This window comes from Penaeus chinensis, chromosome 10, assembly GCF_019202785.1.
Source record: "Penaeus chinensis breed Huanghai No. 1 chromosome 10, ASM1920278v2, whole genome shotgun sequence".
In the NCBI taxonomy this organism is placed as follows: domain Eukaryota; kingdom Metazoa; phylum Arthropoda; class Malacostraca; order Decapoda; family Penaeidae; genus Penaeus; species Penaeus chinensis.
Window position 1 is genome coordinate 19,930,926 of NC_061828.1, and position 18,449 is coordinate 19,949,374.

The 18,449-nt window shown below is 39.7% G+C and overlaps 1 protein-coding gene across 1 annotated transcript; it reads left to right on the forward strand.

Annotated features, from left to right (window-relative positions):
- Positions 1–1,749: 1,749 nt before the first annotated feature.
- On the forward strand, positions 1,750–15,018 carry LOC125030011 (activin receptor type-1-like). The gene is made up of 11 exons (XM_047620228.1): positions 1,750–1,820; positions 3,652–3,830; positions 4,792–5,028; positions 5,363–5,552; positions 5,751–5,974; positions 6,123–6,227; positions 7,591–7,700; positions 12,531–12,807; positions 13,055–13,188; positions 13,331–13,556; positions 13,772–15,018. Exons 1-11 carry the CDS (start codon positions 1,751–1,753, stop codon positions 13,910–13,912), a joined length of 1,893 nt encoding a protein of 630 aa, XP_047476184.1. The 5' UTR covers position 1,750; the 3' UTR covers positions 13,913–15,018.
- The last annotated feature ends 3,431 nt before the right edge of the window (positions 15,019–18,449 follow it).

The following is an 18,449-nucleotide window of genomic DNA, read 5'->3' on the forward strand; positions in this document are numbered from 1 at the left end:
AAGTCCCGAAAGTGAAAACAATTCTTATTACAAAGCCAGTGCACTATAACCTTATTTTATAAATATTTGGTGCTGGCCAACTAGAGGTCGGCGCCATCGAGAACGAAGCATAGGCTCCCTAGACTTCAAATCTGAGTATATTAAATACAAAATATAGAATTAGGGAAGAGTTAGAAGCTTATCAAGAAAAAAGAAAAAAAAATCTATGAAACGCCATACAGCCTGTACACATTCCATCCACAGACCCAAACATCGGCGACTGTCCCTAGAAGTCACACACACCTTCAACAGGTTGAAGATGTCCTAAGGAATATGTTCATCGCAGCTCTGTTGGAAAATCTGGAATGCAACACCCATGAACCCCCGAAGTTCTCTACCTCCACGCATGGGAGGGGTGAGCATTGTAAACTCGAATATCAATACTCTCTGACACTAATATCAGGTATGACATTTCATTGCTAGGCAAGACGAGGGGCAATTACATGCGATTATATTTCGAATTACAACTGAAGGTAGAAGCTGCACAGAAAGGAGGTAGATCAGAAATAAAGGACTTTAATCTTATCATGTAGAAAATGACTGATGCCAAATCCTATCGGTATAAGCAGACTAGTGAAACGTGTATTTAAAGGTTAATTGGATATTATTTTCATGTTGGCGACGTAAAGGAGTACAAAAAGAGAGTCATACAATAGTCACGAGGAATTAAAAGATGTATCAACTGAAAAAGAAAAGAAAGAAAAAAATGCGCGAGTGACCTATCAAATGGGGAAACATTTGCCATCGGAAAGAAGCTCATAATCAAAATAAAAATATATAAAAAGTAAGTCGTATTTAGAAAAACAAAAACAAAACGAAAACATGCATAGCACTTTCACTCCCTTATTTTTCAAATTTTATGAGGAATAGTCTCTGAGAACAAACCTTTCAACACATGCCTTGTTGAAGACCTCTCAAAAAAGGAATTTGGTCATTAAGCCTTAATGATAAATTAATAGATACATATGAATACCCAAAAGACCTTGGTCATTAAGCATTACACTACGTCAACTCTTTCTGTCGAATGATAAATGGGTAAATATATATACATGCTCAAAACATTGGCTCATTTAGTGGGTACAGCGCCAATTATGGTTTTTCTTTAGTAAATAATAAGTGGAGGCAGAAGTGTTCATACGAATAGGTTTGGAAACAATTGTCTATATAAAAAAAAAAAAAAAAAATAGAAGTAGCAGAAGCAGCAGCTGTCGTAGTGTAGTCGTAGTAATAATAGTAGTAGGGTCAGCATCATTTGTAGTTTATCATATGTTTATTAATAAGCCATCCCCATTATAATTCATGGATATCAGCCCCAGTGTTGATGATCGACTATAATACATGCTACTTTTTCTCTTAAACTAAGAATATAATTAATTGCAAAAATAAACAGTATACCGATAAAGGAAGTATTGAAATTATCTCTCAATACCGTCGTATTTTAAACGCAATTGAGCTCCTTTACACGTTTTTTTCACAATGATAAGTCCAAGTTTCAATTTTCTTCGCATAATAACAAACGAACTGGCGAGAAAGTCAAACGAGAAACTCATCGCTATAAGAAAATAAATAATAGAAAGGAATCGAATTATTTTTCAAGACTAGTATAATGCTTAGCTCTGCTGATTTTTATTTAGGTTTAATTTTTGTTTTTTATTTTCTCTTTTTAATATCGTAATTCTTACTGAAAGTATAGACTTCTCAGTGGGTAATGATGGCGACCCTCTTATACACTTTGCTCTACGTGCTGTCAATAACATTAACGTCCTGCCGTGTTCCTGACGGTAGGATAAATGTCTTTGGTCCGGCAGATTACTAAGATGACACCTAGTTACTCAACAGGGAGTGCAAAAGTCCAGAAATAAAGAGACGAGGACACAGAACCGAGAGATAGAGCGGCGCCACAATGTCTGGCCACGAGAGGGAGAACTTACTACTCGAACTTCCCAAACTTAAAACTCAACTGAACTTGCTAAAACTTCAACCAAACTTACGAAACTCACTCCATGTCCCAAGTGTTTTTTTTTCCCAGCCACAGTCACGTCGCAAGGACACTCACAGCCTGCCCCCCGCGCCCGTCACGCCCGCTGCACTGCGCGAGGGCCTCGGGAGGTGCTGCCAGGGAGGACGGGCGAGTAAATACTCTGGTGGGACTGGAAGGGAAGGCATTCTTAGGGGCTTGGATTGGGCGTCGGGAACATTTGCCCAGGGAGCTGCCGCGACGAGGGGCCTCTGCCAATCAGGCTTCTCTCTGGTTGTCCTGTGGAATGGAGGCCTTGTTGGTTGAGAGTGTGGATTGGTCCTCATGGCTTTTTTTTTCCTTTTTTTTTTATTTTGGCTTGGGAGCTGTTTAAGAATTAAGTCCCGAAGTGGCGAGGGAATGGGGAGGTGTTGGAGGATGTATGAGGCCCTGGGTTTAAGAAAATAGCTGTTAATCGTAAGAGCTTAGTTTTGCTCTGAGAAAAAGGAGCCATATTAAATTCTCATTATTTTATTGATTCACTGTTTAGCTTGTGTTAATTTTTAAAAAGATACTATTTAATTGTTCAATTACAGTATCAGAGATTTCTTGGTGTCACTGAGTCCAGTGACTTCTGGCAGCCGTCCTGCTGTTTGGCCTGGAAGTCCACTACATGTAGCGTAACTCTCCGCTGAACACGCTCAAGTGCGTCACGCTCATTAATGCTGCTCTGGTCCTGGGCTATTGTCCAGGCTCTTGCACATTATCCCAGCCACCAGGAAATGGGCTCATAATGTGATTAAGTGTCACCAGGTGTCTGGGATTTTTCACAATAACATGACACAGTGTCACCTGAGGTAAATGGGTTAACCTCTAAAGACTGCATTGCCTCAGCTATAGTAAAGATGACATGTTTATATTCCACAAATGGTAAATTTCGTCCTTGGAGCAGGAAAGATTTATTTTACACACTAGAAAATGTTTTTCTTGTAGTGATTTGGTCAAGAAATCAAGAATTGAGGATTTCCAAAACAAATCTTATTAATTACAAATCAAATCAAGAAAAGTTTTAAAATTTCACTTACTCTAAAACGTGGAACTAAATAAAATACAAAGAATCGCAATCAAAAGAATTTAAGGAGAAAAAAAATAAATTGGGAAGCCATGTGTATAATTTATTGTAATATAGAGTTCATTTCATTGAAACCCCATGCATTCTTTTGTTTATAGAAATATGCCTTTTATTCATAGATACCAACCTTAATTTTGATTACATTCTGATGATGGCATCAAAAAGATGGGCAGGGTGGCTTGAAAAAAAAAATCAATATAGAAATGCTAAATATGCAAATTAACCCATTGCCACTGGGAAAAATGAATAAAAAATGGGGAAAATGCTGTGCTCATTTTTTTTATTTATTGTGAAATGTCTCTACCTTAGCTGAATGTAATGCAATTGAGATTCTGTGACAGGAGAATTGTGGCTTAAAGATAATGAGGAAATCATAGAAATTATGGTTCTACTCTTGGGGTCAACTAGCCAGGGACAAAAAAAGGTCAGGAACCATTGATTTCTATGTTATTATTTTTATCATTATTATTGTTGGTACGCTTATGTTACTATCATTCATAAGCTTTGATCTCTACCCCTCTAGACACATTAGGAGTGAACAGAGACAAACTCAACGAGGGTGAAGTGCCTGCGAGAGACAGCCTAGAGGAAAGTGAGGCAAATGGCGTGAAAGATGCCAGTGGGGATTATGTGTATGGCAGTGATGGAGGTTTTAAGGCTGATGTTATGGCCAGTCAGGGCACCAAGGAGAACTCATCCAAGGTAAGACTTGGGATGATAGTTTGTGTGCTCTCTCTCTCTCTCTCTCTCTCACTCTCTCTCTCTCTCTCTCTCTCTCTCTCTCTCTCTCTCTCTCTCTCTCTCTCTCTCTCTCTCTCTCTCTCTCTCTCTCTCTCTCTCTCTCTCTCTCTCCCTCTCTCTCTCTCTCCCTCTCTCTCTCCCTCTCTCTCTCTCTCTCTCTCTCTCTCTCTCTCTCTCCCTCTCTCTATCTCTCCCTCTCTCTCTCTCTCTCTCTCCCTCTCTCTCTCTCTCTCTCCCTCCCTCTCTCTCCCTCCCTCCCTCCCTCCCTCTCCCTCCCTCCCTCCCTCTCCCTCCCTCCCTCTCCCTCTCCCTCCCCCTCCCCTCCCCTCCCCCTCCCCCTCCCTCTCCCTCCCTCCCTCCCCTCCCTCCCCTCCCTCCCTCCCTCCCTCCCTCCCTCCCTCTCTCTCTCTCTCTCTCTCTCTCTCTCTCTCTCTCTCTCTCTCTCTCTCTCTCTCCCTCTCCCTCCCTCCCTCTCCCCCCCTCCCCTCCCCCCCTCTCCTCCCTCCCTCCCTTGCTCCCCCTCCACCTCTTTCCTCCATCCACCTTCTTCCCTCCCTCCCTCCATACTCTCTCCTCTATCCCTCTTCCTTTCCTCCCTCCCTCCATACTCTCTTCTCTCCCCTCCCTCTCCCATCTTTCTACTCTAGCCTTTCACCTCCAACTCCCTCCCTCCTTCCCCTCCTCTTCTCCCATTCTCTCCCTCCTTGTCTCTCCTCTTCCCCTTCCTTCTACGCTCTCACCCTGCACCTTGTCTCCCCTTTTTTCCCTCCTCCTCTCTCCCCCTCACTTTCCTTCCATCCTTCTTTCTCCCACTCTCCCCTCTCTCTTTTTCTTTCTCTTCTTTTCTCCTTATGTTGATGAACTCTTATTATCTCAAATCCATCAACTACAGATTCAGGACAGTACAAACGTATTTCTTCAGGTTTCAGACACTGAGAAGGCTGATGTAGATGGGGTGCTCCAAGTCCTCCTTCAGAATACAACTGGAGGAGAAAAGAGTGAAAGTAGTGGCAGTGGCAGTGGCAGTGGCAGTAGCACCTCAGAGATAAAAAACTGGCCAGTGTTCAGAGATTGGAATGAAGAGTATGAAAGAATTTCCTGCATCAAATGTCTTAGACCTCATTGCAACCAGATCACTGAGTGTCATAATGCTATCATGGTATGGTATGGTATGGTGTTGACTGTTGTATAGGCTAATTTAATGTTTCATGGCATAATTTTGTTGAAGAATATGAACTAACTAATCACCCAATTTTGAGTGTTTGTATTGTAAGTGCTAAATTTTATTATGATATTTGTAGGAATATCAAAAAGTTGTGTTGTAGTGAATATGCCTTCTTTATTGAATGACTTCTAAGGCATAAACCTTTTCCCTAACTCCTTTGAAAGAATATTTTTAAAAAATGAAATATCTATAGAGAGGCTGTTTGGAAAAGACTACAGTGCATAGTCAGTTTTGAATCTCAAACTTAAAAGAAACCATTTTCCTCCAGTGCTGGAAAGCTAAGACTCGAACAGAACACGGGGAAGAAAATGAGTCAAAGGGATGTATCAAGGTGCCAGAGCAAGTCCACATGCAATGTGCCTCAAAAGAGATTCACAAAAACTTTTTCAAGATCGACTGTTGTCGTACCAACTACTGTAACAATGGGAGCTTTCCTGTCTTACCCACAGCTGACATCAGTGAGTAATTTTCTTTGTTTATAGAGTGATGGAAGTTTCCTTTGACTGAAAATTATATGAGATTATCATGTTCATTGAATTGTCATAGAGTGTTGTGTATAATTTTTTTTATATACATGTTTCTTTGATTTTTTTTTTTTTTATGTATATTCCCTTTTTTCTTTTGAGTTATGACCTTCCTTCTCTATTTGCTTTCAGTAAAGGGGGAAGACTCAGAAATAATGAGTGTTCTGGTGCACCATGTGGTGCCTGTACTTTTGGTTGTGATTACTGCTATCCTTGTAATCATTTTCCTGCAACATGCACACAAGAGGAGAATGAGAGCCTATGCATCTGCTGCAGCTGCATCTGCCTTGCCGTTACCTCATGCCATGTATAGAGATGAATTGAGGGCAACTGCTGCAGGGGACTCAACACTAAGGGTATGAATTTCCTACCAAGGCAATATAATTTGTTATTCTTTTCTCTTCTTTTTACACAAGAAATACCTTCATCATTATTATTATTATTATTTCCACTATTTTGAATACCACTTACATGTAACCACTGAAAGAAATTTGTTTTTTGCAGGAAATCTTTAATGACTCCATAACTTCAGGAAGTGGTTCAGGTTTGCCTTTGCTCATCCAGCGAACTCTTGCCAAACAAATCTGGCTTGCAGAAGTTATTGGAAAGGTAATGTAATTGCCAAATTATGTATGCAAATAATTTTATTCACAGGCTAGGATAACATGGAATAATTTGAGTAAAGAATTCTCATGGTATACTTTTTTTTGACTGAATTGTCAAGTTTTCATGAATGTAAATAAAGAAAATTTCTGGTAATGTTTTTGAAAGCAGATTGTATTGATCATATTGTATTTGCCAAAAAATGGTGCATACTGTGGTGGCTCATACCAAAGAACCTTTTATTCCATAATATGATTTACTTGTTCATCTGAACTGAATTGTTTATTATTACTGCTGTAGCTTTTTTGCTTTACTACTACTACTTTACTTCACTTTACTTTACTATACTGTACACACCCATTCATCAACATTACAGACAAACAACATACACCGCACATCATCATTTGGCGTTTAACCCATGAGCTCATTGCAGCTCTCAAGGACATTAATTGTACAATAAAATGATGCCTTACCATCTTGAATTCTGCAGTTATTTTTGTAATGTAAAAATCCATCTATGCAATTATGAACATGCCTATGGAAAAAATATTAAAGATAAGGAGGAGAGGCTATTTTTATGAAGTATAGAACATAAAATCAATAGGATATTTGGATAATATTTATATCAGTCCAAGAATAAAGTAAAAGTCTCTGTGGTGAACAATTATCATGATTGCCATGGCTATTGTAGAATGAAAACAAAGACTATAGTGGAGCCTAGGTGTTTTTTTTAAATGAAAATTTTGCAACCATGCAGGTTTCATTCACAACCTGCCATCTACTCAAGATCCACTGACCACATTACCAGTGGTGAGGGGCTGTGTAACTGCTAACCTTGTTTCCAAAGAAATAGAAAATCCAACTATGATATTAGCACATATTCTGGTATTAGTGTAATTCATAATCTTTGAGAAATATAACTGAGTTGTAAGAATGTGCCCTTGAGAAGAAGCAAAAACTCTTATTCAAATTAGGAGTCAAATTTTATTGATTATCAGATATGATATGGTCCTGCCAGATGGCCAAGTTTTATAAGAAAAAACCTATCCTATTATGAGTTAAACTTTCCAATCACATATGCTAGCATTAAAGTAATCAGTGGTATATTAGAAACATAATTATGAGTTAGAATTAAGTTTTGATTTAAAGAAAGAGAAATATAATTACTGTAATTAAATGATATATTATAAAGTGTCTATAGATACAGCCGTGCCAGTTGTATGGTTACACCCGGCAAGGGGGCAAGCCTTCCTATACTTTCCGACTGAGTGCAGTATTCTACTACTACTATACTTCTGTATTTATGTACTTATATACAACTACTACTACTATTACTGTTAATATTAATGAAAATTTCTGTTTTTTCTAGGGTCGTTATGGTGAGGTATGGCTTGGTATATGGCAAGGAGAAAGTGTTGCTGTCAAGATATTTTTTTCGCGTGATGAAGCATCGTGGGCAAGAGAAACTGAAATTTATAGGTGAGAATCATCTGTTGCACTAAGATTTAAGGGCTTATGCACACTTTAATATACATGTCTGTATACCTGGCATCAGGTACATTTATTATTTATTTCTTTTGCATTATTATTATTTTTCCTTTTACACATTGATGGCTTTACAAGTACTTAGTCACCAAGGATTCAGTAAGTAGGCCAGCATGACCTCATCATTTTATTTTATTTTATTTTTATCTTTAATGTTTTTGTCTATTACCATTGTTTTAAGGGAACCGTCCCTGAGAAAATGCCGATTTTCACTATTTTGTTGAAAAATAGAAAATGGTCTTACAGATTTTAATGAAATTTGGTAGGATGAAAGAGTACTTTATTACAAATCTTTATACTGAATTTTATTCAATTTCACCGAAGGGTCTAGCCTTCACACGTCCCAGAGTTAACATTCATTTTTCTATATTACTTTTGCTGAGAAAACCTCTAGGTCATATAAACGAAACAACATATTCTAATTTGGAAATTCATTAATTTGTTTCTAAATTATTGCATGTTACATAACTGCCAAAAAAAAAAAAAAAAAAAAAACATACGTAGTTCTATGCGCATACTGATGTTCTGTTTAGGGGAAAAAGCATTTTGAGATCGAACAAAAACTAAGCCGTGAGAAGTCTGAAATATAAAAAAAAACTTTACGAGTAATCGACTTCCAAACTTGTTTGATAATTTTCTATTAATTTCCATATATTTTTCGCTTGCTTACTGACTACTTTTTACATAAGAAAAAGCCCAACCATTCAGATCAGATCAATAGTTATTGCACAGCATCACAAAATACAATATAATATAGTACTGAAGTCATCCTGTGCCTTAACTATGTGGTCCACGTGACCATAAAATAACGTTGTAATATCACGTCCACGCACTTCTAAACTCGTCTTTCTGCCATCATGAGTCCTCTATAGCTCATATTACCCTCCACTTCGGTTGTCCCCCCCACCCCCCCGACCGAAAATGGGAGGTAGGGAAGATAAGGGGGGGGGGGGGTTAAATATAACTATACTCTTACGTTATGACCCATAAGCAAACAAGGTGTACAACGGGAGGAAGGGAAAGTAAGAAGAAAGCTAATACTAATACATGGATACTACTACTCATGCTTCCTGGTCCCCTTTCAACTGAGATGAGGAAAAATCCTCAACTCAGTTGAAATATTCCTTTGGAGAGTATCATGGGCTACCGACCCACTTCTTGTCGCCAAGGAAGGCATACACGGCACACTGGTACACACACACTCATACACTCGCACACACTCATACACTCGCACACACTCATACACTCGCACACACTCATACACTCGTGCGCGCACACTCTAACATTCGGGCGCACACTCTAACACTCGCGCACACACTCATATACTCGCGCGCACACTCATACACTCGCGCGCACACTCATACACTCGCGCGTACTCTCATTCACTCAAGTGCACATTCATTCACTCGCGCACACGATACTTTTACCCTCCTGTGATCCATTTCAATAGGTAATGTCAAAATACAACTTGACGTTGGTGCGCCACTAAGGCATAAGTGGCGCACCAGGTGAAATTCGCTGATCAGCAAAATGGTTGTCCAGGGTTAGGCCCTCATTTGACCACCTAATTTTTCTTCGCGGGAGTTCATATTCACGTGGGTAATATTACAGTAGTATAGGAATCTGAAACAGGGCATAACTCATTTTCGACCCCCCCGACCCAACCCCCCCTCCAAACCCAGGGACGGTCCCCTTAATGTTATTTTTATGAGCCTATTGTGCCAGGATGGCATGTCCAATGTGATGGCTCCACAAGTGCTTAGTCACCAAGGATTTATTTACTAGTCCTACTTGTTTCACCTATTTACCATTTTCCTTGATTTTCAGAAAGATTCTATTTTATTTTTTATTGCTATAAGTACTTTAACCCAATGCTGCTGGGTGGTCTTCCAATATGAAAGCCCTCTCTCGTGGGGTGTATTCATAGTGGCCTGGGCTCCACTGCTGGGAGATCGTGTCGGCGCCATAGCATGCGCTGCATGACTATACATACCCACTGGAAAATGGGATTGGCGCACCATGGCATGTATAGACATGCCACCCGGAATATAATCCAGGCATGCCACAGCATGTACATACATGCCACCTAGCAGGAAAGGGTTAACTACATTATAATTATTACAATTTCAGTGATAATAACAGTATTAATATTAATAGCTGTAGAAGAAAAAATCAAAGAAATTCAAGACATAAGGAATGGGGCTTATTAATTAACTCATTGGTGGCTGAGCACTTGTGGAGCCATCTGTATAAAACAAAATTCGCCAAAAAAATAAATAAATAGATAAAATAAAATAAAATAAAATACATTGGAGTCCATGTTCCTGCAGGACTAGGTCACTGTTGAGAAGGGATAAGGGACAATTTATCAGGAATCTTGCAGAGGAGGTTGAAAACCATTTCCTAGTAAATAACCTTCATCCTGCCTACCAAGCCCTGAGAAAGCTGAACTCCAAGCCCTCCTCACAAATGACTGCAGTCCGCTCAGCAAGTGGCCAGATAATCTCAGATCCTGATGGGGTGCAGGTGCATTGGGCTGAGTATTTTGAGCAGTTGTATCAGGTTGATCCACCAACAGTTAACTTGGATGTGGGTAATGTTAAGATTCCTCTGTTAGACCCACCCATCAGTGAGGATCCACCCTCTCTGACTGAAGTCAGGGGGGCAATTTCCAAGCTGAGGAGTGGTAAAGCAGCAGGTGTTTGTGGCATCCCAGCTGAACTGTTAAAGGCTGGTGGAGAACCTATGGCAAGAGGCTTGCATGCTGTCCTGTCTGCCATCTGGCAGACTGGTAACATTCCTCCTGACCTGTTGAGGGGTGTGGTCATCCCTCTCTGGAAGGGGAAAGGGGATCAGTGGGAGTGCAGCAATCACCGGGGCATTACACTACTCAGTATACCAGGCAAGGTACTTGCGGACATCCTACTGTGACATATCAGAGACCACCTGCTGAGGCACCAGAGGCTGGAGCAATCTGGATTCACTCCTGGTAAGTCCACAATAGACCATATCCTGGCGCTTCGAGTCATTGTAGAGCGCCGTCATGAGTTCGGACTTGGGCTGCTCGCAGCTTACATCGACCTCAAGAAGGCGTTTGATACCATGCATCGCCAATAAGAGGAATTCTAACTAGGATTATTGGATTAATAGCAAACCTGTATACAGGCACTGAAAGTGCTATAAAGTGTGGTGGGGGGCTGTTGAGCTTCTTCCCTGTTAGTTCAGGTGTGAGGCAAGGCTGTGTTCTTGCACCAACACTTCTCAACACCTGCATGGACTGGATACTGGGTAGAGCTACTGTCCAAAGTCGCTGTGGAGCAACTCTGGGCAATATCAAGGTTACAGACCTTGAATTTGCTGATGATGTTGCTATTCTATCTGAATCTCTAGAAACCCTAGTGGTGGCTCTTGATGCATTTAGCAATGAAGCAAAGCCCCTGGAGCTAGAGGTCTCCTGGACCAAGACCAAGATCCAGGATTTTGGGGGCCTACTAGGAGACCCTGTGCAGTCAGTGCATGCTTGTAGTGAAAACTCTGAGGTCACAGAGAGCTTTATATACCTCGGTAGTGCAGTTCATGACTCCGGGATGTCAGACCAGGAAATCAATTGACAGATTGGTCTGGCAGCAGGGGTCATGAAATCTCTCGACAAGAGTATTTGGAGATGCTGGTACCTGTGCATCAAGACCAAGTTACGTGTTTTCAAGGCCCTGATACTGCCAGTTTTACTATATGGTAGTGAAACCTGAACACTATCTTGTGCTTTGGAATCGCGTCTTGATGCCTTTTGTAACATATCCTTGCGTCAGATCATGGGGTACAGTTGGCAGGACCATGTGTCCAACCAACAGTTGCTCCATTAGACTGGTACAGGACTGTTACTTGCACAATCCGCGATCACCAACTCAGGCTATACGGCCACTTGGCTTAATTCCCACAGGATGACCCTGCCCACCAGGTTGTCTCTGTTTAAGACAACCCTGGGTGGAGGAGGTCTGTGGGACAACCGAGGAAGTCGTGGCTTGGGCAGATCAATCAAACCTGTCGTGAGGAGCTAGAGATGGGCCACGCCCCTGCCTGGCGGTTCGCCATGAGGGACCCTCATAGGTAGAAGCGAAGGGTGGATGCGGCTATGCACCCCTGCCGGCGTTAGCTCCCCAATGATGAATGATGATGTTCCTGCAGCCAGTGGTGTGATATTAACCTAATCATTATTATAACATTAAGAATAATAATAGTAATGAATGTAAGAACTTTTCTTTTTAAAAATTCATTGAATGCATGTAAAGATCATGCTCATGGTTGGCCTAGTAAATGACTTCTTGCATAAACAAAATATTACAGAGGACAGAACATGTATACATACCCTGCCAGCATCAATAGGTTAAAACTTTTTAATTCCATGTGATTTTGCTTTTTGATTCAAGGCTCATAGAATACAAATTAGATATCTTTTTCTCTGTTACAATTATCCTCTGCTATATGATCAGTTTATGTGTGAATTTTTTTTTTTTTTAAATATTGAAATTTCCCTCTGAAATAATCCTTAATCCCTACAAACAGTTGTATGATATAAACATAGGCAAATAGTCATAGGATAAATGGTGGTAACTTCATGAATGTACAGCAGCCAAAGATTGGTTACATGAGTAATGCAAATAATTAATAGCTGTAGGATTTGTGGTGATAATACCATTGATAAACAGTTACTAAAGGTCAGGTTTATAAATGTGCAGTAACAAAGTGTTCGTTCCCCATCCCCAGCACTGTGCTGCTCCGTCACGAGAACATCCTTGGCTTCTATGGATCAGACATGACATCTCGTGGGGCATGTACTCAACTCTGGCTGGTCACTCACTATCATCCTCGTGGCTCTCTGCACGACTACCTGAACATCCATACCTTGGACCACACATCACTAATTAATATTGCCCTCTCTGCCATCAATGGAATCCTTCATTTGCATACAGAAATATTTGGTACACAAGGAAAACCAGCCATTGCCCATAGAGACATCAAAACAAAGAACATTTTGGTAAAGGTGAGTCTACCAAGGCTAGAAAACGTATTTGTAAGTTGCTGATTCTGTGTTACCAGTTTGGTAAAAGTATATTTATTTATTTGTTTATTTAATCTATTTAAGTATATTTATTTACTTATTTGCTTGTTTACTTGTACAATATAACTACCAATATAGAAAGAGTAGTATTTGAATAACAAATTATGACACATCTAACTTGAAGCCATGAGCTTCATTCTTTATTTGAAAGCAACCCTTTCATTTACAGCTGAACGGGACATGTGTGATTGCCGATTTTGGACTGGCTGTGATGCATACTCAAACTACAGGGGAAATCAACATAGGCAATAATCCCAGAGTAGGAACAAAGCGCTACATGAGCCCTGAAGTTTTGAATGAATCGTGAGTTTTCTTTCCTCTCTGCAAAAATATACATGATGTAAATGTTTTAGAGCAAAGATAGGCATTCAATATGTATTTACTTATTTCAGTGCTTTTGAATTGATTTTGAGTAATTGCATCCCCACACTTCCTTTACATTTAGGATCAACATGACTGTGTTCGAGTCTTTCCGTAAAGTGGACATCTATGCTCTTGGTTTGGTTCTGTGGGAAGTTTGCCGAAGATGCATATCCAATGGAATCATAGATGAGTACAAGCCTCCTTTCTATGATGTAGTTCCCAATGACCCAAGCTTTGATGACATGAAGAAGGTGGTGTGTGTGGATCAGTATCGACCTGTCATCCCCAATAGGTGGACAAGTGATCCTGTAAGTGAATGCAGATGACTGGTGTGGAATATACCTTGTCCAGTTTGATGGAGAGTGATTATACATAAACTGTTGATTTTTGCAATTTGCAAGTCTTTATATCATTAATTATTTGCTTCAATATTTTGTTTAGTTTTATAGTGTTCTTTAGGTTTTCTTCTTAAAGGTTGATGCTAAATATACATATATATATTCCTATGTATATATTTTTTCAGGTATTGACAGGAATGTCCAAGATCATCCGTGAATGTTGGCACCAGAACCCTAGTGTGCGACTAACAGCCCTCAGAGTCAAGAAATCACTGGTGAAGTTGGCACAGGAAGAGACGAAAATCAAACTGGAATTTGACTGTTGACACAAGAATATGTCATTCAAAGTTCAAATTGTATTTGAGTGAATGGATAAATGTGAACTCATTGTGTTGCTGGTTCCAGCACAGTGCAGCTGGCTTTGTTAGGTGAAAATATGTATTGCTAAAGAGTATCAAAATGGATTGTTGTTACTACATGTTATTTAATACTCAAGTGTAGTTAAGCAAATTAGGTATTGCTGCAGTGCTAAATGTAAGATTATAAAAAACAGAAAATAATGGGCAAAATTTGATATAGCCACATCATTTAGAATGGTGAATGTATTATGTAAACATCCCTAACACTTGGGATTTTTTTTATCTTTGCAGGATTCAGTCCATATAACAGGTGAAAGTACAATATACTCCAGCAGCTGACTGTAAACCACAATGAATTTACTAATTTAGTGTATATTCAGGACTGCCTTTTAAAAATTTACAATTCTTTATCATTTGCAATAAGGATTATAATGATAATCATAATAATGATGATACAAATATTTGATCTGTAGGGTTAACCAACAAGATATAAATACAGTATGTATCTCATATGTAACTTATTACTTCATTTTCAGAATTTTTCACACAATTTTACTTATACTATTATTAACTTAAAAATAACACTACAGCTGCTGCTGCTGATCCTACAATAATACCTACTATGTCCATATCCCCATTCATTTACTTTTGTTATTCTTTGTTTTTCTTCTTTTCTTTTTTCTTTTTCTTTCTTAGTATATACATCTTCTTGATGGACACAAACCATAATTCAGAGTGATAATAATTTCAACATTTTCTTTATTTTTTTTATTTTTTTATTTTTTTTTTTTTTTATGTAAGGGCACTAACACATTTTAGAGTGGATGTTTATGTGTGTACATGCCCACAGGAGTTGTGTAGTTTAGTTTTTGTAAAAGTTATGGAATACAAATGAAAACTATATACAGTATTGGCTCTGAGAGCATTGAGATTACTGATCTTGTTCATGAATATTACTTAATAGTGGCATAGATGAGTGTCAAAGAAGGTGTAGACTGAGTGTGGTGATATAGTGAGATTTTTCCTCTCTCTCTCTCTCTCTCTCTCTCTCTCTCTCTCTCTCTCTCTCTCTCTCTCTCTCTCTCTCTCTCTCTCTCTCTCTCTCTTCTCTCTCTCTTTCTCTCTTTCTCTCTTTCTCTCTCTCTTCTCTCTCTCTCTCTCTCTCTCTCTCTCTCTCTCTCTCTCTCTCTCTCTCTCTCTCTCTCTCTCTCTCTCTCTCTCTCTCTCTCTCTCTCTCTCTCTCTCTCTCTCTCTCTCTCTCTCTCTCTCTCTCTCTCTCTCTCTCTCTCTCTCTCTCTCTCTCTCTCTCTCTCTCTCTCTCTCTCTCTCTCTCTCTCTCTCTCTCTCTCTCTCTCTCTCTCTCTCTCTCTCTCTCTCTCTCTCTCTCTCTCTCTCTCTCTCTCTCTCTCTCTCTCTCTCTCTCTCTCTCTCTCTCTCTCTCTCTCTCTCTCTTTCTCTCTTTCTCTCTTTCTCTCTTTCTCTCTTTTCTCTTTCTCTTTGTCTTTCTTATTAGCTGGTGTTCATTGCCAATTATGTATCTGAAAGGAAAAGGAGATTAGTGGTCATCTTTTTACTTTTTTTCGGGTTTGAGAGAAGGACCCATAAAGTGATGTAATACTTAGTACAATTATACGATTAATTTTATTGATTAGGATACTGTGTGCCTACAGAATAAACATCAGGTCATAGAATTAGTAGATACTTTTTTTTTTTTTTAATATATATATAATGTTCTTTTAATTTTTTTTTTTTTTTTTTTTCTTGTTGTTCTTTTTTCCTTTATGTCCATTGTTCTATTTTCCCCACCATCAGTCTTTTTGTGATATAAGCTGTGAGGACAACTACTTCATGATTTTTAGTTTCTCTGAAGGAAGCATACTCTGCCTTCACTCACAATTTTCTCTCTCTCTGTCGTGCCTCTCACTCTCTCGTGTCTCTCTCTCTCTCTCTCTCTCTCTCTCTCTCTCTCTCTCTCTCTCTCTCTCTCTCTCTCTCTCTCTCTCTCTCTCTCTCTCTCTCTCTCTCTCTCTCTCTCTCTCTCGTCTCTCTCTCTCTCTCTCTCGTCTCTCTCGTCTCTCTCTCTCGTCTCTCTCTCGTCTCTCTCTCGTCTCTCTCGTCTCTCTCGTCTCTCTCTCTCTCTCTCTCTCTCTCTCTCTCTCTCTCTCTCTCTCTCTCTCTCTCTCTCTCTCTCTCTCTCTCTCTCTCTCTCTCTCTCTCTCTCTCTCGTGTCTCTCTCTCTCCTCGTGTCTCTCTCTCTCTCTCGCTCTCTCTCTCTCTCTCTCTCTCTCTCTCTCTCTCTCTCTCTCTCTCTCTCTCTCTCTCTCTCTCTCTCTCTCTCTCTCTCTCTCTCTCTCTCTCTCTCTCTCTCTCTCTCTCTCTCTCTCTCTCTCTCTCTCTCTCTCTCTCTCTCTCTCTCTCTCTCTCTCTCTCTCTCTCTCTCTCTCTCTCTCTCTCTCTCTCTCTCTCTCTCTCTCTCTCTCTCTCTCTCTCTCTCTCTCTCTCTCTCTCTCTCTCTCTCTCTCTCTCTCTTGTGTCTCTGTCTCTCTCTCTCTCTCTCTCTCTCTCTCTCTCTCTCTCTCTCTCTCTCTCTCTCTCTCTCTCTCTCTCTCTCTCTCTCTTGTGTCTCTCTCTCTCTCTCTCTCTCTCTCTCTCTCTCTCTCTCTCTCTCTCTCTCTCTCTCTCTCTCTCTCTCTCTCTCTCTCTCTCTTGTGTCTCTCTCTCTCTTGTCTCTCTCTCTCTCTTGTCTCTCTCTCTCTCTCTCTCTCTCTCTCTCTCTCTCTCTCTCTCTCTCTCTCTCTCTCTCTCTCTCTCTCTCTCTCTCTCTCTCTCGTGTCTCTCTCCCTCGTGTCTCTCTCTCTCCCTCGTGTCTCTCTCTCTCCCTCGTGTCTCTCTCTCTCCCTCGTGTCTCTCTCTCTCCCTCGTGTCTCTCTCTCTCCCTCGTGTCTCTCTCTCTCCCTCGTGTCTCTCTCTCTCCCTCTCTCTCGTCTCTCTCGTCTCTCTCGTCTCTCTCGTCTCTCTCGTCTGTCTCGTCTCTCTCGTCTCTCTCGTCTCTCTCGTCTCTCTCTCTCTCTCTCTCTCTCTCTCTCTCTCTCTCTCTCTCTCTCTCTCTCTCTCTCTCTCTCTCTCTCTCTCTCTCTCTCTCTCTCTCTCTCTCTCTCTCTCTCTCTCTCTCTCTCTCGTTTTGTATCATCAATTGCATTGTCATTGCTTTCTCCATCATCATCTTAATCACTACCATCATCATCACCACCCTTATTACCATTGTTATCATTATCACCATTGTTATCATCATCATCATCACCATCATCATCATCATCATCATCATCATCATCATCATCATCATCATCATCATCATCATCATCTCATCATCTCATCATTATTGTTATCACCATTTGCATTAGCAAAAAGTGCTTCTCAGTTTTTCTCTCCTCTTCACCATTTCTATTTTTATTTTATATTTTATTTGTGATTATTATTTTCTAATTATCATTATTATTTTTTTTTTTTTTTTTTTTTTTTTTTTTTTCTTTCATCAATCCAGCATGGAGAAATATAGAATTTGCCATATGCTCTTTAGACAACAGGGTGTTACTGCCAATAGCTACACTACCTGTTATCATTAAACACAAGCAAGACTGGATGCTCCTGTCCATGAAGCATTGCACAATATATTCTCAGTGAACTACCAGAGACACTTATCTTGGCAGTTGATGTCCACAGGGTCTAAATGCGACTCATCGACGTGAAAGTCCTTGTACAGCTTGTGCTTCCCCAGTGCCTGCAACACGCCGCCCATTACCATATAATCTTTACAGATGTGTAGAGTGTATGAAGTCTGTTTGTTTGATAGATGTACTTGAAACTTTTTTGAATTGCTTCATAGCCAAATAGTAGTTACCAAAGCATAAGTAGTGAAAATATTTTGTAAAACATAGATAGTATGTTAGCAAGATTTCATGATTGTTTTGCCAATGTAATGTTGACAAAGTATAAAATTTATAAGTCCATTACTTGTTTATTTAAAGTGTATGTTAATTGCAAAAATGGATATCAGAAACTGGTCAGACGTTTTTTGAAGCACAAAATATTAGTAACTTCATGTACGGCCCCAAGGTTTTGTTACAAAACCAACTATGGCACAAATATTTACAATAGCATTTCATCCAGTGAAGGAGACAACTCCGTTTTATTTTTCCTGGCTGTTCCAAAGGGTTAACATGAAGAAATTTAAGTGAAATTTAATTCTGATGGATCATTTACCATTTTATGCTTTGCAATAAAATGTGTTGCCAGGTTATAAGGATGGTATTATGGTGTCTTGACTTGTGTGTTACTTGGTAAAACTTTCATGTTTTATTTTAGACCAAGTTAAAGAATAACTTGATAAAACACTTTTATTGTAATTGAAATGACATTGCAAGCTCTTGGAGACGGCATTTTTTCAAGAATAATTATGTCATTGATCAATTCATATACAGCAGATAACAAATGTGTGATGCTAACA